Here is a 26,480-nt window from a genome sequence, read left to right as displayed (position 1 = left end):
CAGAGGGAGGAGGGGAGAGGACGGGTTGAGGACGACGACGCGTGAAGAGCTTGGAGGGAGGAAGAAAACGAGGGGGTCGGAAGAGGACAGAGGAAGGAGGACGAGAAGGATTGAAGAGGATTGAGAGAGTAGGAAGAGCTCTGCAACTTCTGGGAAATCTTCAGAGGGGAAGGAGGAGGAGGAGGAGGAGGAGGAGGAGGAGGAGGAGGAAGAGGAGGAGGAGGAGGGGAGGAAATGGAGGGATGGAGTGGGGAAGAAGTTGGGATGAATGTGGAGTTTGAGGGAGGAGAAAGGGAGGAGGTGTTCTCCTGTTTGGCCATGTTCCTCTGAAGGTCAATATCTTCGTCGTGGTAGAACCTCTGATCCTGATGCCAGAAGGACTTGGTCGGGTTTGGCTTGTCGGGGTCTGCTTTGATTTTTAACATCGGTTCAATTTTTGATTTCGGCAAAATCCGGTCGTTCTCTTGCTCTCTTCTTCTTCCTTCCTGTCTGTAGCTCTCGGCCAGTTTGGTCCCACTGAGCTCCCGTAGGCACTGGGTAAGCTTACTGGGAGGAAAAAGCTCCTAAGAAAAGAAAACAAAGATGAGTCTAAGAGGGGGAAACGAAACACTAACTTGGTATTGTAAACTACATTTTATACCAGCTTTTTGCAGACTGGTTGGTACCTTGTTAGGGGAAAACAAACCAAAGGAGGGGCCTGGAAGGTGGAAAGGAAGAAGCAATGACGGCCCACCGGGATAATTCAGGTGCGCCGTGTCAGGACTGCTCTTCTTGAATTGGCAGACGCCTGCCACTAGATCCCCTCTTGTGTTCCTCATCACTCCTCCGTTCCTCTCGCTGTAGGTGGTAATGTGAGAGTGGAAACTCTTGGATGTGGGGTTCAGATCTGGATCCGCAGTCAGGCCCTGAAGCATCATCAGCTCAACTATGGGCCGAGTCTCGCCAAAACGAAGGAACTGCTTGAGGATGAGCAGCTCTTCTTCTGGATTAACCATCAGCCAGCGGTCCAACACCTTCTCACCGTGATGCTGGGGGGGAAGAAACCTCGATGTTAACAGAGGGATGTGGTAAAATGTGCAGATATCTTGATTTCCTGCATGCTTGGTTTGATATTTAGGGCGGTCAGTGATATGCATGTGTGTTGTTCTTATTCCTGCATTCTCTTGTGTTAAGTTTTAAATAGCCTGGAACGTATTTGATCGCCAACAACTTACTGAAAATAAGCCGATGCATCCTAGTCTTAGACTCGGTATCTGTCAGTAAATCATACTTTTACAATCGGACATAATGTATTGATGTCCAGCAGTGGCTCAGTCAGTAGGGGCTTGGACTGGGAATCGTAGGGTCGCCGGTTCAAGTCCCCGAACAGACTTGAAATATGGAAGGTGGACTGCTACTTGGAGAGGTCCCAGCTCACCTCCTAGGCCCTGCTGTGGTGCCCTTGAGCAAGGCACCGGACACCTCCAATCCCCCCTCCCCAAGGCACCGGACACCTCCAATCCCCACTCCCCATTGCTCCCCGGGCGCTGCACAATAGCTGCCCACTGCTCCTAGTACTAGATGGGTTAAATGCAGAGGACCAATTTCACTGTGTGTGCTCTGCTGTGTGTGTGTATGTGATTAATAAAGAGGGTTTCATCCTCGATTCTATCTTCTATATAAGACTGTAAGGAACAGTGTTTACCTGCAGCATGTAGCCTCTAACGTAATCCCCCAAACTCCAGCCCAGAGTATGCAGTATGTGGCCGACCTGAAGACGTAAAAAGGAATGTATTACTCATCTGGACTTTGAGACTCATTTTATCATTTTCTACTGTAATTGCTTCTACCTGTTCTGGCGTTAAGACGCTGAAGAGACGATCGAGTAGGATTTTCAGGCGCACAGGAATGGCCTGAGCACCGTAGAGGACCAGCGAGCTCAGGTCGAACACCAGCCCAGGGAGGGCCACCTCCACTGGGCCACGGCTGGAGGGCGGCTGGGCCTGGAACTGAAGCTTCGCCAGGGCTGGAGAGGAAGAGGACGAGTTATACTGGTCTTAGTGATGCATTGTCAAAAAGAATAATGGGACAAAGTCGAACTTAAGAAAAAAGATAGATGATTAGGGCCAAATGAAGAAGGAGTTAGAATAATGAAGAAAAAGTGGAAAGTCGACATTTAGAAAAAATGTCAGAAATTTGAAAAAACAAACAAAACAAACAGAAAGTAAAAAAAAGAGTCCAATGGTTTGAAGCAGCGAAACATGAGGATAACTTCAGACACCAAGAACAATGTGTGTGTGTGTGTGTGTGTGTGTGTGTGTGTGTGTGTGTGTGTGTGTGTGTGTGTGTGTGTGTGTGTGTGTGTGTGTGTGTGTGTGTGTGTTTATCTTACCGTGTGGGACCCAGCCGTGTCCGCAGCAATCGCAGGACCGGAGTTGGACTCTTCCCGGTCTGAAACACACACAGCTGCAGCCGGACGCCGTGCAGCGCACAGACTGAGGGGGGAGTAAGTAACATGTCATATATCTGAAAAAGTGACATTTACTGACATGGTTAAAAGCACATGTACATGTATGAACACACACACACACACACACACACACACACACACACACACACACACACACACACACACACACACACACACACACACACACACACACACACACACACTACAGAACCAGCCAACTAACCAATCAGAGCAGACTGGGATCTGGTTTCAGACAGAGGGTGAGCAGACGAGCTGCAGCACAGGCAGTCTGAGACATTAAAGCACGGAGACATGTCCCAGGAGAGACTCTGGTTTCTCTAGAGGGTTTAATTTGACAACCACACAGTGTTCGACTTTACCCACCTGCTGCCACACACACACACACACACACACACACACACACACACACACACACACACACACACACACACACACACACACACACACACACACACACACACACACACACAGACACACAGACATACACACACACACACACACTGCAGATGTGTTAAGTCGCCACGGTGACATGAAGTCAGGTGTCACTGTCATCACATCATCGCAAGCATCTGGAGAGAGCATCTGTACACACACACACACACACACACACACACACACACACACACACACACACACACACACACACACACACACACACACACACACACACACACCTCCTCTGTGTCTGCAGTCATCCTCATGTCTCGCTGCAGAGAGAACAGATCAAATTGATTTTGATTAAATAGCTTTTTTTTTATTCCACAATAATTTGCAATTAATGAGTTCATTGATTAACGATCAAATAATAAGTAAAACAAATTGACTTCAATCTTTAACTTTTCTGACCTGTCTGTTTGTATTACACTCACTTATATTCATATTATATCTTTAATAATAATACAACTTCTTCCTTCTGGTTAAGAGTCTTAATAAAAGTGTCTTTAAAATACATTTTGAAATGTTTTGATAATTATCTTTTTAATAACGATGTATTTAATAGATGTATTTGTTGTAAAGGTATTTATAAAGAAGAGAAGAAAAAAACATAGAATATGAATTTATACAACGCGATGCAAATCATAAAATGTATAATAAAATACATTAATGATTAAATTGCTCATAAATACAGATATAGGAAATGTGAAGATTTATCCACAATAAAATATAAACGTGCTTGAATATTAAAATGAAGTTCAAACTCAGATATCATTTTAAATATTGATATTGAATTATAATTACAATGATTGTATTTAAGATCATATTTAATTACAATAGTAGAGATTGCTGTAATTGATGTGTCTGATATAAATCCACACTGACCTGTGGTATAAATATCTCCTCTTCTTTCTTTAAATCCTCCTCATCTTTAGATTTGTATTTCCTCTTCCTGTTGCTCCTCTCGCTCAGTCACTCCTGGTCTTCCTAAACTCCACTTTACTCCCAGTATTTATATATTCAATAAATATAAATATGATGAGATTTCTCTTCTTCTTGATCCCGCCTCTCTGCAATGAAGCACCCTGATTGGATGATGAGTTAATGCACGTTCAGCATCCTCCCTCCTTCTACTGCTTCCATTATCTTATACCAAATGTGTGTGTGTGTGTGTGTGTGTGTGTGTGTGTGTGTGTGTGTGTGCGTGTGTGTGTGTGTGTGTGTGTGTGTGTGTGTGTGTGTGGGTGCGTGTGTGTGTGTGTGGGTGCGTGTGTGTGTGTGTGTGTGTGTGTGTGTGTGTGTGTGTGTGTGTGTGTGTGTGTGTGTGTGTGTGGGTGCGTGTGTGTGTGTGGGTGCGTGTGTGTGTGTGTTTAAGGTATAATATAAGCATTACAAATACACTGAAAGTAGAAGGCGTAAAAGTACTCAGTACTCATGATGATATTTTTTATATAAATAAGTTGTGATTAAATTAAAATATTATCTAAAATCAAATTCAACAGAAATATACTCCATCAGGAAAAGTAATAATAGTATAGCATTAAAATAAACATGTAATAATAATACGATGGAAATTAGAAAACGTATAATACATTATTAACTAAACAAAGAAGATACAGAATCTACTTATACTAAATAATACTAACAAACAATCATTAAATACATACATTAAATAATAGTAAATATAACACATTCATTCAAATATAAGGAAAGGTGAATCAAATCAATACAACATTACTCTAACACAAGGTGGAATAAAAGTTCTTGTCCTTGGTGTGTCCGTCACTCTGTGTGTCCCCTGGGAAACAGCCCCCCCTCAGAGAGGAAGGTTCCCCCCCGAGGGTCTGATTGGATCAGGGGACAGTGGGCCGCCACATTAAGAAACACACACAAGGTTAGGAGAGGGGAAACCTCAGAGACACAAAACTCAGCCTACGACGGATCACTGGCTGAACAACACTGGGACAATTATTTAGTGTATGAACTATTTTGAGTTGTTGCCTTTTTTTATTTGCATATGGCTCATTTCACCTGCAGGTTCGATTCCCACCCCTACCCCAGTGTCTCCGAGCACCAACGAAGAAGAAAAACAAAACGAACAAAGAGACAGAAATCAGAAAATCCTGAAAATGACGACTTAGCTGTTTCTCTCCCCGGAGCGGAAACGACCTGAAAAGTTTCTTACGGTGTCGACACACACACACACACACACACACACACACACACACACACACACACACACACACACTGAAGGTGGGCTGTTGGACAGGCTGTGTGTCTGCAGGGAGCCGGTGGACCTGTTTCCTGTTTTGATGTCGTTCTAATTAGAATATCAGACGATTATGTGTGTGTGTGTGTGTGTGTGTGTGTGTGTGTGTGTGTGTGTGTGTGTGTGTGTGTGTGTGTGTGTGTGTGTGTGTGTGTGTGTGTGTGTGTGTGTGTGTGATCATCGTTGACACACTTCCCATTCAGAACCTCTCAGGGGGACGTGTTTCAAACGCAGCAGCGGTACCACCTCCTCGCTGTCCTGACTGTGTGTGTGTGTGTGTGTGTGTGTGTGTGTGTGTGTGTGTGTGTGTGTGTGTGTGTGTATGTGTGTGTGTGTGTGTGTGTGTGTGTGTGTGTGTGTGTGTGTGTGTGTGTGTGTGTGTGTGTGTGTGGTCTCTCCGAACCAGGTCACACACTGTTTGTTCGACACCAAAAACACAACAAAGCAGCAGGAAGTAGAAACTCAGAGAAAATCTTACACAGTATTTCTCTCAAATACTTGTGGTATATTTAAGCATGTTGTGTGACTTTATTCTTGAAGTGAAACATGTCCTCTTTCAGACTAGGGGGCAAAAATCATTTTAAAAAGTCCAAATCCAGGACTTTATTTTACTAACTTTTTCTCTAAACGTATAAAACATTCAGAGTCACACTTCTCCATATATTGTGATTTAATTTCGAAAAATATTTCACTTTTTTTTATTTAAACTATTTAGACTTTCACTTATTAAATATTCAGCACATTTTCCACATATTTCATAACTTTGTCTCTGAAATGATAGAAATGTAGATTTTTTTCACTTTTCCATTTTTTTCTTGAAATATTTAACTGAATTTATCAAAGCATAACATTTCAGACAAATTGCCTTCTAAAAACATGCAGAAATCAAAATAAAAATGCAGTATTTCTGATGTATGAAGTGACAGAGTTTGCATTTGGTCCCTATAATATGCAAATGAGCTCTTACTCACTAACATAACGCCTCATTTACATATTTGATGAAAACACATGTCAGAAAACTTGCAATACAAAAACATTTCTCCTAATGTCAGGAATAAACTTCAGAAGTGTTGATATTCCTTAATGAACTTCTTCACCCCATCACCCGCAGCTGTTTTCCCTGTTTGTCGTTTTTCTGTCTTTTGTCGCCTCAAACGTCGCCTTCAGGAGCTGAATTTTACATGACGCTAAAACCTCCGTGTGAGTGGTGGATATTATGCATTTAACATGACATTTAGTGTGTGTGTGTGTGTGTGTGTGTGTGTGTGTGTGTGTGTGTGTGTCCCTCTCTTCAATGTCCCCTCTCCCACCCCTATGCATGAATGGGCGTGTGTCTCCGCCCTGTTTATATGTGTCATTACTCGAGTGTGTGTCGTGAAAAAATGATGTGTTTAACATCACATTTATTGTGTGTGTGTGTGTGTGTGTGTGTGTGTGTGTGTGTGTGTGTGTGTGTGTGTGTGTGTGTGTGTGTGTGTCAATATATGTGTGTGTTCTTCTCATTCAAGTCCCCCCACTCCCCCCGTCCTCAAACATTTCACGGTCCCCTCTCCCACCCCTACACGTGAATGTGCGTGTGTGTCCCCGCCCTTCTTTATATCTGTGTCATTACTTGTGTGTGTGTGTGTGTGAGGGGGTTTCTCTTTGTAGTGAGTCCAACTTGGCTCCGATACACTGGGAAAAGTGTGTGTGTGTGTGTGTGTGTGTGTGTGTGTGTGTGTGTGTGTGTGTGTGTGTGTGTGTGTGTGTTGTCACAGGTACAACTAGGACAGCAGGCAGGGAGGATACAAAGTTTTTCAAAATAAAAGCCCTGGTGAATATTCATGAGGGAGGACAGGAAAACAGGACAGTAATTTAATGAATTCTTTTTGTTGTTGTAGTTTTTTGGACGTCCTAATGAACTCCACAAACACGTTTCTGCTCAGCTCTTACATAAAGGAAGGGACGCTGTTTTAAAAGTTATAATCCTGTTTTAATTTAGGAGGGAGCCGGATTAGAGTCAGTGGGAATGTAATGAAGTGAGGATGAAGTGTTTGACTTTGAGCCAAGTTTCAGGAAAACCGAGTGTTGAGTTTTCCTGTAATCCTGCAGAGAAATCAGTCCTCGAACACAACCTCATGGAGGTTAGTGTTTATTTCAAGTTGTTGGTCATTTTAAAGTGTGTGTTTGTGTGTGTGTGTGTGTGTGTGTGTGTGTGTGTGTGTGTGTGTGTGTCAGAGCTGCTCTTTGTTTCCAGATTACTGTCCCCCCCCCTCAGTGCCTCAGATGTGTCACAGATTTCTATGGAGACCTCCTCAGGATTACAGTTAATCTGTCGTCCCTGACCCCCGCGCTTCCTGCTGAATCTGACTCTACAGTCTGCTCTGAATGCAGCCGTCACTTCAGGGACTCAAAGGAAACACCAGCGTCAGCCGGGCCTGTCTGATGCTAAGCTAAACTAGCCGCTCCATTGAAGCCCAATGACAAATGAAGAAAGAGAGATTTACTGTCCGAGAGACACAGAGAGACACCGAGAGAGACAGGAGACACCGAGAGACACCGAGAGAGACAGGAGACACCGAGAGACACAGGAGACACCGAGAGAGACAGGAGACACCGAGAGACACAGAGAGACACCGAGAGAGACAGGAGACACCGAGAGACAGGAGACACCGAGAGACACCGAGAGAGACAGGAGACACCGAGAGACACCGAGAGAGACAGGAGACACCGAGAGACACCGAGAGAGACAGGAGACACCGAGAGACACCGAGAGAGACAGGAGACACCGAGAGACACCGAGAGAGACAGGAGACACCGAGAGACACCGAGAGAGACAGGAGACACCGAGAGACACCGAGAGAAACAGGAGACACCGAGAGACACCGAGAGAGACAGGAGACACCGAGAGACACCGAGAGAGACAGGAGACACCGAGAGACACCGAGAGAGACAGGAGACACCGAGAGACAGGAGACACAGAGAGACAGGAGACACCGAGAGACACCGAGAGACAGATGAAGCGAGAAGGAGACAGCTGTACAATGAGTTAATCTTAGTGAGAGTCACAAATAAATGAATACTAATACATGTTTCTGTGTGGGAACATTTATAACTGTATAATTATAGAAAGAAAAGAGTCATTCAAAAAGGTGAAAGGCACCATAAACACAACAGGAGGAAGAAGCTGTAAGACAATACAATAAATAAGATAAAGATAATTAAAACATCTTGAAAGTGATTCATTTTCTGAGTGGAAATACCCACATAACTGTAAAAGTGCCCAAAAAATGGCAAATAAATGATGAGTAATTAAAAAATATAAAAGGCTAATAAACACGAGACTCAGTTCTTCAACGGAACAAAACAGTAAAGAGTAATCTGCAGTTTGAACCTGAAGAGGAAGTCAGTAAAGGAGTAAAAGAAATGACAAAACTCTCCAGAGGAAAAGAGAAACTGTTCCGCTGATTCAGCACAACTGTGTGTGTGTGTGTGTGTGTGTGTGTGTGTGTGTGTGAGTGATGAAACGTATTTTACAAAGTGACTTAATACTCTGTCACACACACTGACACACAGAGAGCCTGAGGGTGTGTGAGCGCGAGGACGCATTTTTTTTTCTTCCATTGACACATTAATAGAAATCCATTTACTGCCCGAGGGACACACACACACACACACACACACACATAGAGAGAGAGAGTCGTGGTGCTGATGATGCAGTTTGTAAAATAAAATGTTTGTCGTGTTTCTTCCTTTAAAACTTTTCTCACTTGGAAACCTGGAAATAATTAATCAAAAACTAAGAACTAAAATAAAAAATGTAGATGAAATCATTCAGCTCCCCCCACTGTCGTTTCTAACTCCTAAAATTAAAACCAGGACCAAGTTTACGAGCGGAAAAGCTGAAATATTTTACTTACAACTCATACAGAACACAGCTGGTCACACACACACACACACACACACACACACACACACACACACACACACACACACACACACACACACACACACACACACACACACACACACACACACACACACACACACACACACACACACACACACACACACACACACACACCATATGGCCTTCAGTCGTTTGTCACCAGCCAGCTGTTAACGGTAAACACTTAAAGAATATTTAATCATCTTTAAAATGTTTGAGTCCAGAGATATTTTAGATCTCGTTCCTTCCTCCCCTCTTCTTCTTCACTCTCTTCAGGGGTTTGGAGAGACCACAGAAAGGGGCGGGGTTTAAACTGACCAGCAGCTCCTTCGACCAATCGGAGAAGACAACGGGTTCCACGTCAGCCAATGGGAATGCTTCGGGAAAACCCGCGACCTGAAACTCAGACAGAGGAACAGGATGAGTTTATTTTAGTCAATGACTTTAATGAAAGATCAAAGGTGTGAGCGTCTCACAGGTACGAAGGCCAGGTTGTCACGGAGACAGACGTCCTGCAGCTCGCCGCGCAGCGCGGTCACGTGACTGCTGTGGGCGGAGACTTCCTGCTCCAGCCAGCCAATCCTGGAGCTGCAGGCAAGAAACAGCTGAGAGACAGAGGAGAGGAGGCTCTGCAGGGGAGAGACAGGGAAAGAGAGAGAGAGGGGGAGGGAGACAGAGAGAGAGAGAGAGAGGGAGGGAGACAGAGAGACAGAGAGGGAGACAGAGAGACAGGGAGAGAGGGGGGGTGGGAGGGAAAGAGAGAGAGAAAGAGAGGGGGGGAGGGAGGGAGAGAGAGAGAGAGAGGGGTTACCAAAGGAATAACACCAGAGGAATAAAGTCTTGTTCTTCTTCTTCTGTTACCTGGCACGCTGCCACCTCTGGAGCTCCCATGATGCTCTCTGCTCCACTCAGGTGTTCCTTAAGTAGCGGCAGGGGGCGGGGTTGAGCTGACAAGGAGCCGCGTGATTGGAGGCTCTCCCTGACCTGAGGACAGCAGACGTTACTCTGGGTTTACTCCAAGCTCAAACAGCTATCAGATAACTTCATCAGAATGCTGTGTGTGTGTGTGTGTGTGTGTGTGTGTGTGTGTGTGTGTGTGTGTGTGTGTGTGTGGTGTGTGTGTGTGTGTGTGTGTGTGTTCACCTGCTTGTAACTCGTCTCCGCAGACCTCATGTTGCTGATCAGGCACTCTCTACGCCTGGGGGAAGGAATAACAATAGAAAGATGAATTACTGCCCTGTGATGAAAGTGTCCTTAAGCTACGACAGGTGTGTGTTACCTGTGTGTGTCGCTCAGCTCGTCCTCCAGCTGCTTCCTCTCCCTCTGCACCCCCGACAGGTGTTTACCCAGAATCCTCAGCGAGCGCTCCTTCCTGCTCACCTCCTGCCGAGCCTCAGACAACGACTGGAGACAGATGAGGCATGGGGAAAAAGTCAGAAAAAATAAAAGTAAGGAAAATGTTTGAAATATTCGGAAAATTTCTGAAGATTTTTTAGACAAAAAAGGTTTACAATATTTTGAGAAAAAATAAAAATATCCTAACATTTTCAGAAAAATACATTATATATATATAATATATTTGATGACACCTGGATCGTTATACGACGTCTCCATTTCCCCAGAAATGAAGCCTCTTCCTGCTGCAGTGTACCCTCTACACTAACTGTACCTGTGTGGTTTGGCTGAGGGTCTGTTGGTCGTCGCTGTGTTCCTGTAGAAGCCTCTGGACTTCCTGTTCTCTGCTCAGCGCCTGACGTAGCTCCACACACACACTGTGGAACTGCTGCTCCGGAACCTACACACAGACACACACACACACACACACACACACACACACACACACACACACACACACACACACACACACACAAACACACTTAGAGTCAGGTGTGTCCATCACAGATAGTACAGGTGTGTGTGTGTGTGTGTGTGTGTGTGTGTGTGTGTGTGTGTGTGTGTGTGTGTGTGTGTGTGTGTGTGTGTGTGCTCACTGTCCGGCAGCTCTCCTCTCTCTCCTGCCGCAGTCCTCTCTTAAGATTGGCTACCTCCAGCCTCAAGCCCCGCCTCTCCACCTCAGCCGAGTGCAGTCGTTGGCTGAAAACCAGGAAGTGCTGCTGCAGGGTGGACACCAGGGCCTGAAGGGATCGTGTGTAGTTATTGTTGTTTGTTGTTGTGTGAGTGTGTTGTTGTTTATGACGGTCTTCAGCTCAGTGTCTCACCTTGCTGTCGGGCCACGGAGGCGTCGCTCTGCTCAGCCCGGCTCTCAAGCGGCCGCTCAGCGAGTCGTCGTCCAATCCGCAGCCAGGCAGACCAGACCCTGTGTCTGATTGGTCGAGAAGGTGATTCAGGAGGCGGGACAAAGCAGAACGAGCCAATTGCGTCACATCTGGAGGGGAGGAGCCTGGAGAGACAAAGTTTGTAATGTTTTATTTCTTATATGTTAACTATTTGCTGATCAACCTTATTAACGTTAAGTTACCAGTGTGTGTGTGTGTGTGTGTGTGTGTGTGTGTGTTACCAGTGTGTGTGAGCGCCCCCTGCAGGTCGGCCATGGAGGACTGAATGACAGAGGAGAGGCGTTTAGAGCGCAGCCAGCGAGCACACACACCTTCAGGACCGTCAGCATCTTCAGAAACATGGAGTCAATAAAACAAAGTTTAAATGAAATGAACGACAATATTTTTCATTCTTAACATTTGTATTTATTTATTTATGTATTTATTTATTTATTATTGTTTTGCACCAAAGAAACTCACCTGTGTCTGGACTGGTTTGATCCTGCTGTGTTCCCGTAGCAGTGCAGCCCCCCCCCTGCTGCAGCCTGAACATCACGGCGGTGTGTTTACTGATCAAACACCATCTCCTCACCGCCAGCACCACACACACACTCCTCCTCCACCTCCTCACAGCCATCTTTCTCTTCCTCCCTGCCTCCTCCTCCTCCTCTTCCTCCCCCAGAGCTCCCAGCAGCCTCCTCACCTCCCCCTCCAGCACCTCCCTCTCCTGCAGCCGTCTGCAGACCACCCTCTTCTGAACACACAGCTCCTGCAGGCGGAGGAGTGTGTGTTTGAGCGCTCCCCCCAGCAGGGTGCACGCCCACAGGAAGCAGGACGCCTCCCCCCGGAGGAGAGAGAGGTCGGAGGTGAGGGAGGAGGTTCTGAGCTCCAGGGAGGAGGCGTGATGACGGAGGGAGGAGAGCTGAGAGCGACATACCTGAGATACAGAGGGGGGGGTCATTAAGAGATTTCCCCAAAAAATAATCACACATTTTCTGATCAAATAAATGAACACATTCCAGCTCCTGCTCCCCCTGCAGTGAACATCTCTCTGTCATCTCATCACAGAGAGGACCAAAGGGACAATTCACTGAAAACGTCCTTAAAATCTGCTGAGTCAGCACTCACCTGAGGACTGTGTGTGTGTGTGTGTGTGTGTGTGTGTGTGTGTGTGTGTGTGTTACCTGCAGCTCTTCCTGCAGCTGTGTGATGGTGTGTGTGTGTCGGCTGCTCCTCTCCTCCTCCCTCCTTCTCACACTCTCCTTCAGACGAGTCAACACACACTGCTGCTCGCGTACACACACACTCCGCTGCTCACACACACTCTGCAGTTGGGCGATCTACGGGTAATGAGAAAGAGACGGGGGGGGTTAGGACTAGTCACAAACATAAGGTTTTCTCTGGAAGTTTTGTCTCCTGGAAGATCTGTGTTTTCTAAATCACTTCAAAACTGGAGAAAACTATATTTAGTTTTCATCATTTCAATACTTTATGTATTTGAATATAATAGTAATCATAAATACAATTTCTCACCTGGTCGTTGGCCTCCCGCAGGTCGGAGGTCACCTGGTCCACCTGCTCGTTGATGACATCACACAGCTCCTGCCAGGTGAAATTACCCAGCATGCTCTGGGGCTGATGGAGCAGGACACAACCGGCGAGAAGTCGCTGATACACACAGTACAGGAAGGAGAGGCAGGCCTGAAACACACACACACACAAACGCACACACACACACACACACACACACACACACACACACACACACACACACACACACACACACACACACACACACACACACACACACACACACACACACACACACACACACACACACACACACACACACACACACACACAGTTTGATGAGGTTTTATAGTTGAATTAGAAACAGTTAATTAAATGTTTCCGGCGCTATGAAGTGATTCAGTCTCACACAGAGACGGGGGGGGGGGGTCGTTACTAAGACTAATAAATAAAAACAAATAATCATTATTGAATAAAGGAACATTCATATATACTTTTAATATTTATCTCACATTACGTTCATTTATTTTTCATGGTTCTTTATACCATATGTTTTTTAAATAAATCATAATTCACTTTCCTGTTTGTTATTTTTGGTCAAATGTCACATCACAACACTTCAAATAATCACCTTTGACTCTTTCTCGTAGTGGTCGCTGATGCTCTGGAGTTCTGATGTTATCTCGTCCTTTTCCCTCTCCCTCTCTCTCTCCCTTTCATCCCTCTCTTTCTCCATCTCTTCCTTTAATCTTTCCCTCTCTCTCTCCCTTTCATCCCTCTCTTTCTCCATCACTTCCTTCAATCTCTCCCTCTCTCTCTCCCTTTCATCCCTCTCTTTCTCCAACTGTTCCTTTAATCTCTCCCTCTCCCTCTCCATCTCCTCCCTCTCTCTCTCCATCTCTTCCTTTAATCTCTCCCTCTCTCTCTCCATCTCTTCCTTTAATCTCTCCCTCTCCCTCTCCATCTCCTCCCTCTCTCTCTCCAGCTCAGAGTTCTCCTTCTGAAGGCGTGACACCTCCTCTTTCAGTGTGATTGACAGCTGCTGTGACTCCTGCCGAGGAGAGACAACAGACAGACAGCGTGAAGTTTAATATTAAGCGAAAAACTGAACCGCTATTCTGAATTTGACCACTAGGCGGAGCCAATGCATCTCTCAACTGATCAGGTGTGTTTACCTGCAGCCCTTTGCTCTGATCTGAATTCAGCCGCTGCAGTGTCTGCCTCTCCTCCTGCAGATCCTTGAACTGTCTGTCCTTCATCTCCAGAGTCTCCTTCAGCAGCTGCAGCACGTCCGCACAGGACTACAACTCCCATCATGCTTTGCTGCAGGATCAGTGTGTTGTTGGAGAGTTTCTGCTATGAGCTTCACACACTCCTCTGCGTTACACTGACGTTCAGCCGCCTGAGGAAATTAAAATCAATTACCGTTCATCCCTAAACGTGTGTGTGTGTGTGTGTGTGTGTGTGTGTATCGGTGTGTATGTTACCTTATCAAGCAGAGAGTGTGTGTGTCTGTGTTGTCTCTTCTCCTCCTCGAGCATCTGTCTGAGGTCAGAGGTCGTCGTCCTCTCTGTATCCAAGGCAACGCTGAGGTCAGACTTATATAGATCGTACTCATGCTGCAGCCTACACACACACACACACACACACACACACACACACACACACACACACCTGTTATAGCAACACATAAATATATTTTCATAATTCATAATAAAACGCCTCCATTGGTCTCCTTTGTTCCTACTTCCTGAACATAGTGGCATCACTGTGGCATGCTCACGCTCCTATTGGCCAGCTAAATAAAGTCTCTCCTACCTGTGCAGAGTTGCCTCCCTCTCTCGCTCCCTCTCCCTCTGCAGACTCCTCTCTCTCTCCTCCTCTCTGATCTGACTCCTCAGCAGCTCTCTCTCCCTCTGGGTTTCCTGCAGGACGATTCGCTCAGAGCTCAGCGCCGCCTCCAGGTCCCGCCCCCGCAGCTGTCCATCACGTGACCACAGAGAGAGAGACGTTACAGATAATTTACATTTTAAAACATGCAGCTGGCTGCGGACCAATGGCTGAGCAGCGTGACTCACCTGTACGATCTCAGAGTTGAACTTGGACTCCAGGTGAGCGGCTCGCTCCGCCTCCAGGTTCGACTCTAGAGTCTTCACCCTCTGATCCAACACCTGTGGGGAGAAAGATTAATACAACTCCTACCACCTCTTCCTTCTCCTTCTCCTCCTCTTCCTCCTCCTCCTCCTCCTCACCTCTTTCTCCCTCCTGCTCCTCTCCTCCCTCTCCTCCAGGTATTTCAGTTTGTTGGTCTGTCGTCTGTTCTCCTCCCCCTCCTTCTCTGTCTCTCTCTGCAGCTCCTCCCTCCTCCTCTCCGCCTCCTCCAGAGCCTCCTCCTGATCCTGGACCACAAAGACACATCTAATCAGAAATCCGTTATTCGTCCACTGTGTGTGTGTGTGTGTGTGTGTGTGTGTGTGTGTGTGTGTGTGTGTGTGTGTGTGTGTGTGTGTGTGTGTGTGTGTGTGTGTGTGTGTGTGTTTGTGTGTAGCCTACCTGCAGCAGGAGGTGCATTCGTTGGTTTTCGGAGCTGAAGCCGTGGATCACTTTGTCTCGTTCCTCCACTTCCTGCTGCAAAGCATGCTGGTCCTCCTCCCTGCAGCGCCGTGTGAGGTCGAGTGCTTTCTGCAGCTCCGCCACCGTCAGCTGGAGCTCCGCTGCTCGCTCTGACACACACACACACACATTTAATAACTCTTTAATCATACTCTTCTTAAGGGGCGTTTGATTCATATACCTGTGAGTGTGTGTTTGTTCCGGGCGGAGTCTCTCTGGCTCACAGTCAGCTGGTACTGCAGCTCCTCTCTCTGAGCCTCCCCCCCCTCCACAGAGCACCGGAGCCGGGACAGCTCCGCCTGCAGCCCGCACACCTGAGAGGAGAACATATACCAAACATGCTAGGGAAATATGTTTTAAAATGTGGGGGAAATACCAGAAAAATATGGAGAAATGTTCCAAAAATAAATACAGAAGATGTCTGAAAGGTGTGTTTAATAATCTGGAAAAGGCCCCAGAAAATATGATAAAATATGTAAAAAACAGAAATACAAAAACAATCTGATATACATGTGAAAATCATTAAAAAAAAAAGGTCCAGACACATAATTTAAAATAAGAGTTAAATATGAGAAGATATTTCTGTGAAAATGTGCCCTAAAATAATTATGGGATGTCCAAAATACATGGGGAAAAAAACCTTAAAAATGTCTAAATATCCAATAATTATAAGTACAAAATATGAGATAAATATCCCAAAAGTACAAGTAAAAAATCCCCTAAGTATCCTAAAAATCTGCTGTAAAATATTCAAAATATGTGTGAATAAAATCAGTACTTTTACTGTTAATACTCTGTCTCACCTCCTGGTTGTGTTTGGTCCTCAGCTCCAGGTTCTCCTTCTCCAGCTGATGGATTCTCCTCCTCATCCTCTCCTCTTGATCACCTCCTTCTTCTCCTTCTGACACCATCTTCCTGCTCGTCACCTCCTTCTTCTTCCTCCCTTCCTCAACCTCACCTTCCCTCCCCTCTCTTCTTCCTCTCTCCCGTGGCTTTTTCTCTTTCTGTTGCATCGTGGTGATAATTTCTTTCAACCTGCAAAATATAGAACAATAATATACAGATTAATTATGTATAAATTGTTTTTGTACAAATAATAGACTTTCTGCAGATGATTTGGGGACTGATGACATTTATCCTACTTAAAAACGGAATAAAATATATATCCAAAACATATATTTAGTGAGATATGTGGGAAAAGAATCTGGAAAATGTGTCAGAAAAGCAATTAATATCTCAAATATGTCCGAAATATGTGGGGGGAAAAAGGTTACGCTTTACATAAGAATACTTAAAACATGTCAAAATACAAATCAGGAAAATGTGTGAAAAAAATCCGAGGGAAATTAAGAACATCTTCCAAAAAATAATATAAATATTTCTAAAATTTGAATATTTGTAAGAATGAATCAAAATAAAACAGAAAAATAAAAGGGAATATGAATTCAACATATTGTTAGTGAAATATGGCGGGGAAATAGCCGAACATCTTGTTAGATGTGTGCAGAAAACCAACGGTATACCTCGCTCTCTCCTCGGAGCTGACCCCGGTTCTCTCCGCTCGGCTCTGCCCGCTCTCCACGCCCTTTCTCCGGCCACTCTGTCTCCTCCGCTGCGCTGATTCTACCTGCATCTCCTGGCAGCCAGAATGACCTTACAACCCCTAAGGATGTTTTTGTAAATGCACATTAATGCAACACGTATTCTCAGCAAGTATTCAATCATCTTCAGGTGGTTGTTTTGGCACCGGGGATGAAGCCGGTTGCCTGGATGCTTGCGTTGCCGTGCCAGCAGACGCACTCGACCAGAAAGCGAACTCCATTTACAAATCGAACAATTAAACACTCAATGTAGTATATAGTAAATTACAGATATTCTACAAGACGCTAACCCTTAGCGTATACTGAAGGTGTACTTTACAATTCGGGACTATTTAAAAATATTATATATGTCTGTTTTATATAGAATATCACCGTTTATAGTAAAACAATATTAGCGTTTACAATTTTCAGCTGAGATTAAACTCATACAGACTGCTGTTAGGTAAATTATCTATACGCCGAATTCAAGAGAAGGTCATAAATAATGTATTAACATTATTTACTTAAGGAATTTCTCTTGATGTTTTGCCAATATACGAGTTATTAATAAAATTACACATTTTATGAATGGAATGTGGTAGCCAATCGATTAACAACCCAAACACAGACGGTTTATCTCAAATATAAACACGTTTGAGTGCTCTAATCCTACTTTAACCAAAACAAGGCGATATAAACCACTTACATACATTACAATATTATTAATTAAAGTTATAAAAAGTTTTTATAAAAAACTTACAGCAACTTTTATTCAGGATCCTTTTGAATCTGACGCCATCTTTAGAGTCCTAACGTCATTTCAGCGTCGACTCCGGATTGGCTGAAAACCGACCAACGGTGATCGCCGATATCGTGACGTCATTTGTTATCGTCTGTGTTGGTTTATTAAAACCTGTGGTGAATAACCATGGGTTAATACATGAATTCTAAATGAGAAAATTCAAGTAATACCTTAAATGAAAAACGTTAAATAAATGTAATTTATTGCGTGAAGTATTGAAAACAAAATAATGTATATTTGTATATATTCCTAATTATTAATGTATTATTATTAAATGTGTTTCATTTTCCATTTTAATAATTAAACAATAGAACATGCACTGGTTTTTTTTATTAACAAAGCACTTTGTTAAATATACAAATTCTTAGAGGTGGTCTTTTTATTATTAAAATAATCTAGAAAAATAAATAAAATAGCTTATAAAAAGGCATTTATTTTTAATGATACACAATTATACGTCTTGTTTATGTTTATTAAAGTACTATACAACTTCTATGTATTTCCATTAGAGTGCATTAGAGGGCAGTGTGGTGTCTTTCCCCTGGTAACGCTCCACGTTTTCAGCCTAGAAGAAACCAAAACAACATGGCAGCGCCCTCAGAACACGTTGAAACCTCAGATCCTCCAGAAATGGAGCTAAAACCAGAAGCTCCAGAGACCCCAGGAGACCTAGAAATCTCAGACCCGGAGCCGGGAGGGGAGGACCCTGACCCGGGGGAGGACGATGAGGATGAAGAGGAGCCTCCGGAGCCCAGGATCCGGGACACTCCGGAGGACATAAAGCTGGAGGCCATCGCCAACACGGTGGCTCTGCACCCGAGCCGGGACCTGCTGGTGTGCGGGGACGTGGACGGGGATCTGTACGCCTACTCCTACTCCTGCACCGAGGGGGAGACGCGGGAGCTGTGGTCCTCCGGACACCACATGAAGTCCTGCAGACAGGTGAGGCTCTGTCTTTACTCAAGAACACATGCAGTCCTGCAGACAGGTGAGGCTCTGTTATTATTGATTAAAGAACACATGCAGTCCTGCAGACAGGTGAGGCTCTGTCTTTACTCAAGAACACATGCAGTCCTGCAGACAGGTGAGGCTCTGTTATTATGATTAAAGAACACATGCAGTCCTGCAGACAGGTGAGGCTCTGTTATTTGATTAAAGAACACATGCAGTCCTGCAGACAGGTGAGGCTCTGTTATTATTGATTAAAGAACACATGCAGTCCTGCAGACAGGTGAGGCTCTGTTATTATGATTAAAGAACACATGCAGTCCTGCAGACAGGTGAGGCTCTGTCTTTACTCAAGAACACATGCAGTCCTGCAGACAGGTGAGGCTCTGTTATTATGATTAAAGAACACATGCAGTCCTGCAGACAGGTGAGGCTCTGTTATTATGATTAAAGAACACATGCAGTCCTGCAGACAGGTGAGGCTCTGTTATTATGATTAAAGAACACATGCAGTCCTGCAGACAGGTGAGGCTCTGTTATTATTGATTCAAGAACACATATGAGCAGCATCATGCATTTTGTATACATCCCGTGTCATCAGTTTCTTCTAAATGAAAGTACAGCAGTATTTAATATCAAGTCCAAACCTCTCCGGTGTCTTTTTCACATTGTGTGTGAGATTATAAGTACACCTCTTTAACTTTATCTCCAGGTCCGGTTCTCTGAAGACGGGCTGAAGCTGTACAGCGTCTCCCGGGACAAGGCGGTCCACCTGCTGGATGTGGAACGGGGGCAGCTGGTGACCCGGATCCGGGGGGCCCACGAAGCCCCGATCAACAGCCTGCTGCTGGTGGACGAGAACATCCTGGCCACCGGGGACGATGGGGGGACACTGAAGGTACGGACTGGGATGGGGATATACCTGGATTTGTTTTTAAACTATATTTATATTTTTTTGTTTCTCTTTAATTATTGTATTAATGTATTTGTTTATCATCACTTTAATTATTTATTGATTATCTTTTTTATTGTTTATATTTTATTTTTTTATATCATTTTTTTAAAATCTTTCATTAATTTTTTATTATTTAATACTTCCTGCTATAAAAAAAATAAGCCATAAATCTGAGTCGAGTTCCTTTGGTCTTCCTGAAGGTGTGGGATATGAGGAAGGGGACGGCCTTCATGGATCTGAAACAGCACGAGGATTACATCAGTGACATCGCAGTGGACCAGGCCAAGAGGATCCTCCTCACTACCAGGTTTTTACCTTTTCATAAATACTTAGACTTATTCAAATCTGTGACATTTGAGATTTTTTACAAACTTTTCCGACAACTTCAGATTTTTTCCTAATTGAAGTCCTGTAAAAAAAACTAAATGTGGGGACATTGGAAATACTGTAAGGACATTTTAAAAACATTTCCAGACATTTTTATTTAATAAATATTCAGACTGCCGTTTTAGAGTTTTGGTCATTTTTTAGGTGGAACTTTTCTTACATTTTAAAAACATTTTGGGCATTGTGCTTACAACTCTTATCTTATTTTCAGACATTTTTCGGTCATTTTAAAGACCAATCGATAAATAATTGCTGCATTAATCGCTTCAGAACGTCCTTAAAACACCAACAACGGTCCTCTTCATCACTCTTATTGTGTCTGCTTTGCCCCTCGCAGCGGTGACGGCACCATGGGTGTGTTCAACATCAAGCGGCGGCGGTTTGAGCTGCTGTCGGAGTACCAGAGCGGAGACCTGACCTCTTTGGCGCTGATGAAGCGCGGGAAGAAGGTGATCTGCGGCTCCAGCGAGGGAACCATCTACATCTTCAACTGGAACGGCTTCGGAGCCACCAGCGACCGCTTCGCCATCAAGGCCGAGTCCGTGGAGTGCATCGCGCCCATCACCGAGAACATCATGTGCACCGCCTCCATGGACGGGTACATCCGGTGAGTCGGGTTTACACCGGTATAACTGGTTGACTTTAATCCCAGATTAGTGAGCCTTGTTTTTGTCGGTTTTAATTGATCCATGATGGTCATTTCTCTCTGTCCTCCATCAGAGCCGTGAACCTCTTTCCTAACCGGGTGATCGGCTGCATCGGGCAGCACGTCGGCGAACCCATCGAGGAAATCAACAAATCCTGGGACTCTCGTTTCCTGGTGAGCAGCGCCCACGACCAGCTGATCAAGTTCTGGGACATTTCCAGTTTACACAAGACCACGATCACCGAGTACCGCAAGAGGAAGAAGAAGGACGGACGCATGAAGTCGCTCACCAAGAAGGCTCACGGAGACAACGACTTCTTCTCCGGACTCGTGGAGGAAACGGAGAAGAAGGAAGAGGAGGAGGAAGAGAAGAAGAGGAGGAGGAGGAAGACAGCGACAGTGGAAGTGATTAAAAAACTGGAGAGCTTTTCCTACTGACTGCTGATGAAGCTGATATAAGAACACATGATCACTTAAATATGAAGTGTTGGACTTCGACTTTTATAAATTCTCGGTCAGACTTGTAATTTATCTACATTTTCTCTGATCAGGTAGTCCCTGTTTCACACAAACAATAAGCAACGCTCTTGTGCAGCTCTGAGTATTTAGGAAACCAACTTTTTGTGAAATAAATAACATTTTTCTTTCCTTTTTTTGGTTTCGGTAACAAAGCATAGGCATTTTAAGCCTGTCTGCTGGGTTTGAGAAAAATGTATTTGTAAACATTAAAAAAGGTTATTTTGTAAATATTTACAACTTTTTAATATTTATTTAATACATCATGTTTCTTAAAATGAGACTACCATGAATGTTATACTCTATTCCTCAAGAAGAATATTATTTATATTGTTTAATTCTGTATTTCTTTTAACTTGTCGGTAACAGTAAGTATCAAGAAATGTCAGTCAATAAAAATGGTGTATTGAACAGTGAAACTACCAAAATATACGTACAGTATTAAAAGTGACTGATTATATAGAAAAGCCCATCTCTGAATCATAAATATTTCTGAGGAATCGCTTAATGTGAACACAGCTTTAATATTGTGAGTGTAATTTGAAATACTTCATACAATGTGAAAAACTACTTATTAAATCCACAAATATAGTTTATAGAAAGTTCAATAAGTGCCTCTGAAAGGCTGTAGAGCGTCATTTAGAATAAGTGATACTGTAAGGGTGATTATAAAATACCAAAGCACGGTACTTTGAAAGATATCAAGTGTATTTAAATATTTAGTTTGTCCGAAATTAGTTTCATTTGACATTTTCTGAAAGAGTTCCCCTCGAGGTGGTACAGAACAAAACTACAAAGAAAGGAACAGAAGGGAGGAAATCATCAGAACCAGAGTCAGACTGGATCACACAGGTTTGAGTGGCACCATGTTTGTACTGGGGAAAAGGAATAGTGACAGGTGTGGGAACTGTGGAGTGAAAGAACACGCAGTAGAAAGAGAAAGGCTACATGATAAAGTCCAAGAGGCAGGGAGGGACTGGGATTTAATGGGGATACTGGGAACAAGAGAGAGGGGGGTAAGAGTCACCAGGAAGGCTCTCTTTACTTTTTTAAATAACACAAGGCTGGTGAGTAGAGTATAAGAAAGGGTAAATGACATGATGTTACACACTCTTGTACAGTAGGTAGCGGTATGCACCTTAAAGTTGGTTGCGATCCGCCATTAAACCCAAAGAAGAAGAAGACGAAGAGGTGGTACAGTCCAGTCTGCGCACAGAATGGTACAGTCCAACCTCCAGCGGGAAAGCGCTGTGCGTCACGTGACACGATATTCCCGGTCAACATGGCGACAATAGAATCGTAGCTTAGAAACGAGAGAAAACAGAGGCTCTATCTCCGCATTCACACCATTGTCGTTCTCCTTTTTTCAGTAAGTACCCCTTCTAGTGTCCCGTTAAATTTCCATTTGAATGATATCTAAACCGCACAGAGCTCAGGGTTCAGAGACAAGCTGCAGCTAGCTTCAGAGCTACATGCTTTATTTGTAAACAAAGAGACGAAAGGCTGGAAATACTCAAAAACCTGGAAACCGGTTTAAAGTACAGCATTCACCTCTGATATGTAGTATTTAAACGCAGTTCAAGTGGCCGTTGAATAAAATGACTCACAAATAGACCTACATTTGATTTGTGTTTCAGTGAATGCGCTTTACTGGCTCTCCAACGTTTCATTTGTGACCCTTATTCGTTGCGAGGGATCTGAGAGAGACCTTAGAAACAGGTGATCACTTTCAGTTACAGCCCTCAGAAACCGGTTCTACTCCGCATGCATTTAGTGTGAAGGGAAAACTGTGGCATGAACCCAAGAGGGGGAAGAAGTACTCAGATCTTGTACTTGAGTAAAGTATAAGTACTCAGGTATTGTACCCGAGTAAAAGTAGAAGTACTCAGATCTTGTACTTGAGTAAAGTAGAAGTACTCAGATCTTGCACTTGAGTAAAGTAGAAGTACTCAGATCTTGTACTTGAGTAAAGTAGAAGTACTCAGGTCTTGTACTTGAGTAAAGAAGAAGTACTCAGATCTTGTACTTGAGTAAAGTAGAAGTACTCAGATCTTGTACTTGAGTAAAGAAGAAGTACTCAGATCTTGTTTCTACTCAGGTCTTGTACTTGAGTAAAGAAGAAGTACTCAGATCTTGTACTTGAGTAAAAGTAGAAGTACTCAGATCTTGTACTTGAGTAAAGTAGAAGTACTCAGGTCTTGTACTTGAGTAAAGTAGAAGTACTCAGGTCTTGTACCCGAGTAAAAGTAGCAGAGTTTATGGAAAGGTAAAATGACTCCTTTTTTAAATGCTGTTAATACATTTCAGAAAATGGTCTAAAATAAACCTTTTTTCAGTGATTGAAAGAAAACAGAGTACATTTGCTCAAATACAAATAGGATGTACTTGTATTTTCATTGTGTGCCACTTTATGTTACTCCTAACTACTCTAAGCTAAGAGGATATTTACTCATAATGTGAAACTAAAGCTAGAGAGGAATCCCATGTTGACGTCAGTAAATAAATTCACATCTGGAAAACACCTCTGTGTTTCAGGCTGTTTCTCTGTGATCGAGGGGTGAGTTATCAGGATGCCAGGGAAAAACGGTGACCAGTTCAAACAGGGGGACCTGGTGTTCGCCAAGATGAAGGGCTTCCCCCACTGGCCTGCCAGGGTACACACACACACACACACACACACACACACACACACACACACACACACACACACACACACATATAAATACCTGTACACAGACATGGATTTCCAGCTCATTTTCTGTGTGTGTTTTCAGGTGTGTCAGTGTGACAGTGGTGGAGGCAAGAAGCGAATCCCGGTCTACTTCTTTGGGACGCATCAGATGTACGTACACACACACACACACACTTTTATCCTGACAGCGTTAAACATGATTACTTTATAGTAACATTTCCGTCCTCCTGCTCAGAGGAAGCATCCCTCTGGAGAACATCGTCCCGTACGTCGGGAACAAGCTGAAGTATGGCAGCGGCGTCCGGATCAAAGGTTTCACTGAGGGCATGTGGGAGATCCAGAACACCCCCGCAGTCGGGACTAAACTCAAAGTGAGAGTCTTTTATTAATGCGTGTTGCTTTGGTCTGAAGTTGACACCAACAAGCTTCTGACAACTGAAAGTATCTCGTTTATAACCCTTTATCCTTTTTATTATTTACATGTTGACTATATAATTATCAGTCCTTGTTTTATGTGTTAAATTAAAATGCATTCTTTTAGTTAATGGATCCCTTCTTTCCTGTTGCTCCTCAGAAACCAGCACAGACCAGCGCACAAGCTACAACCCCTAAAGCTACAGCTAAAACTACACCAGTTAAACCCACAAGATCTACAAACGACAAACCTAAGAGCACCCCCGCCAAACCCACTCCCAGTAGAGCAGCGCCTGTTAGAAACACTCCCAGCAGAGCAGCCGGTAGACCAGAAACCCCTGCTGCTGTTTCTAAAACTCCAACCAGAGCGTCGCTAAGAAACGCTCCAGAGAAAAAGGAAGGCTCAGAGGCGGCTCCAGAGACTTTGACCACGAGAAGCAGGAGGTCAGCTGCAGCTAATCCTTCAGAGAAGAGGAGGAGGAGGAGGAGGAGGAGGAGGAGGAGGAGGAGGAGGAGGAGGAGGAGGAGGAGGAGGAGGAGGAGGAGGTAAGAAACTCTAAGGACTATTTAAGAAGCATTTCCAGCTCCTCCAGAAGTTTTAGTAGTTAAAATGTTGGTCCTCTTTTAAACGTTTAATTAGTATTATTATTTCTTTGTTATTTTTATATATATAAATACTTTTGATTTAATTGTTCAAATTAAATGCATTTTATTTGTATTGGTTTTATTTTACTAAATATTATTTGATTTATTTATTTATTTTATTGTGTTTATTATTTTGGTTTAAGTTAATTATAATCTTACTTACTAGTTTTTATTTATCATTATTAATAATAACAATAATAATAAATAATAATATCACTTTTTTTATATATATATATATTCTATTGGTTTTAGTTCAAACCTTAATAAACATTATTTATCCATTCCACTGTTTTCTTTTTTCTCCTATTTGTCAGATTGATGCAGAGCAACAGGAAAAAAAAGCTTCTGCTGTGACCCCTCCAGGTAAATCACACACACACACACACACACACACACACACACACACACACACACACACACACACACACACACACACACACACACACACACACACACTGTTACAATTAAAAGCTTTGATGTTTTAGAACTTCTGATTTTATATTCAACAGTCGACAAGAAACTGAAGAGCCCAGAACCAAAGTCTGAGGAAGAGGAGGAGAAATCTTCATCAGAGAGTAAAGGAGTCAAGAGGAAAAGAGGCAAGAAGGAGGAAGAGGAGGAAACAAGTGAAGGAAACAGGGAAGTGGGGATAAAAGAGAAACAGGATGAAGAGGAGCAGAAAGAAGAAGCCGGGGTGAAGACGAGGAGAGCAGAGGAGGGGGAAGAGGAGAAGGCACCACAACAAGGTGGTAGCGAGGAGACGAAGACCAGGAGAGAGACGAGGTCAAGAGAGAAGGAGGAGGAGGAAGAGGAGGTGAAGAAGGTAACAGAAGAGGAGACTGCAGGGAGGAAGACGAGGAGAGAGACCAGGTCAAAAGGAAAGGAAGAAGAGGAGGATGTGAAGAAGAAGAAAAAGAAGGTGACGGAAGAGCAAGAGGAGGCTACAGGGAGAAAGATGAGGTTGACAGAGAAGGAGGAGGAGGAAGAGGAGGAGAAGAAGGTTATAGCAGAGGAGACTGGAGGGAGGAAGACGAGGTTGAGAGAGAAGGAGGAGGAAGAGGAGGGGAAGAAGGTTACAGCAGATGAGACTGGAGGGAGGAAGACGAGGAGAGAGACGACGATGACAGAAAAGGGAGAGGATAGGGAGGAAGAGGAGGTGAAGAAGAAGGTGACAGGGGAGGAAAAGGAGACTACAGGGAGGAAGACGAGGTCGAGAGAGAAGGAGGAGGAGGAAGAGGAGGGGAAGAAGAAGAAGGTAACAGAAGAGGTGTCTGGAGGGAGGAAGACGAAGAGAGAGACGAGGTCGAGAGAAAGGGAGGAGAAGAAGGACGGACACAGTACGAAGAGGAAGAAGAAGGAGGAGGAGGAGGTGAA

The 26,480-nt window shown here is 44.0% G+C and overlaps 3 protein-coding genes across 3 annotated transcripts in view; 2 read left to right on the top strand and 1 right to left on the bottom strand.

Annotated features, from left to right (window-relative positions):
• Window positions 1–8,259: 8,259 nt before the first annotated feature.
• Window positions 8,260–17,908, bottom strand: ccdc171 (coiled-coil domain containing 171). The gene is made up of 25 exons (XM_063901258.1): window positions 17,862–17,908; window positions 17,045–17,184; window positions 16,325–16,556; window positions 15,703–15,835; window positions 15,462–15,631; window positions 15,161–15,307; window positions 14,987–15,079; window positions 14,727–14,887; window positions 14,396–14,534; window positions 14,193–14,310; window positions 14,084–14,151; window positions 13,859–13,959; window positions 13,540–13,651; window positions 12,912–13,079; window positions 12,563–12,718; window positions 11,859–12,315; window positions 11,621–11,728; window positions 11,322–11,503; window positions 11,094–11,237; window positions 10,772–10,897; window positions 10,382–10,506; window positions 10,246–10,300; window positions 9,964–10,086; window positions 9,579–9,731; window positions 8,260–9,498 (listed from the first exon to the last, which is right to left on the bottom strand). Exons 2-25 carry the CDS (start codon window positions 17,152–17,154, stop codon window positions 9,334–9,336), a joined length of 3,546 nt encoding a protein of 1,181 aa, XP_063757328.1. The 5' UTR covers window positions 17,155–17,184; window positions 17,862–17,908; the 3' UTR covers window positions 8,260–9,333.
• Window positions 17,909–18,451: 543 nt separating this feature from the next.
• Window positions 18,452–21,588, top strand: wdr55 (WD repeat domain 55). The gene is given in 6 exon segments (XM_063901097.1): window positions 18,452–18,845; window positions 19,564–19,749; window positions 20,007–20,113; window positions 20,531–20,800; window positions 20,914–21,205; window positions 21,208–21,588. Coding segments are annotated over 6 exon segments (1,257 nt in total). The 5' UTR covers window positions 18,452–18,488; the 3' UTR covers window positions 21,253–21,588.
• Window positions 21,589–22,589: 1,001 nt separating this feature from the next.
• The window catches only part of LOC134876274 (hepatoma-derived growth factor-related protein 2-like), a 7,834-nt gene continuing 3,943 nt past the window's right edge, over window positions 22,590–26,480 (top strand). The window contains exons 1-7 of the mRNA XM_063901257.1: window positions 22,590–22,724; window positions 23,891–24,009; window positions 24,130–24,197; window positions 24,283–24,418; window positions 24,622–25,007; window positions 25,414–25,469; window positions 25,616–26,480. The exon at window positions 25,616–26,480 is cut by the window's right edge and continues 124 nt beyond it. Of these exons, the coding sequence (XP_063757327.1) occupies window positions 23,926–24,009; window positions 24,130–24,197; window positions 24,283–24,418; window positions 24,622–25,007; window positions 25,414–25,469; window positions 25,616–26,480 (1,595 nt within the window). The 5' untranslated portion in view covers window positions 22,590–22,724; window positions 23,891–23,925. The remainder of the gene's footprint in view (window positions 22,725–23,890; window positions 24,010–24,129; window positions 24,198–24,282; window positions 24,419–24,621; window positions 25,008–25,413; window positions 25,470–25,615) is intronic.

The sequence above is a fragment of the Eleginops maclovinus genome, chromosome 14 (assembly GCF_036324505.1).
Source record: "Eleginops maclovinus isolate JMC-PN-2008 ecotype Puerto Natales chromosome 14, JC_Emac_rtc_rv5, whole genome shotgun sequence".
Classification (NCBI taxonomy): Eukaryota; Metazoa; Chordata; class Actinopteri; order Perciformes; family Eleginopidae; genus Eleginops; species Eleginops maclovinus.
Note: the sequence above shows the minus strand (reverse complement) of the source record. Positions and strands in the feature narration are given on the sequence as shown.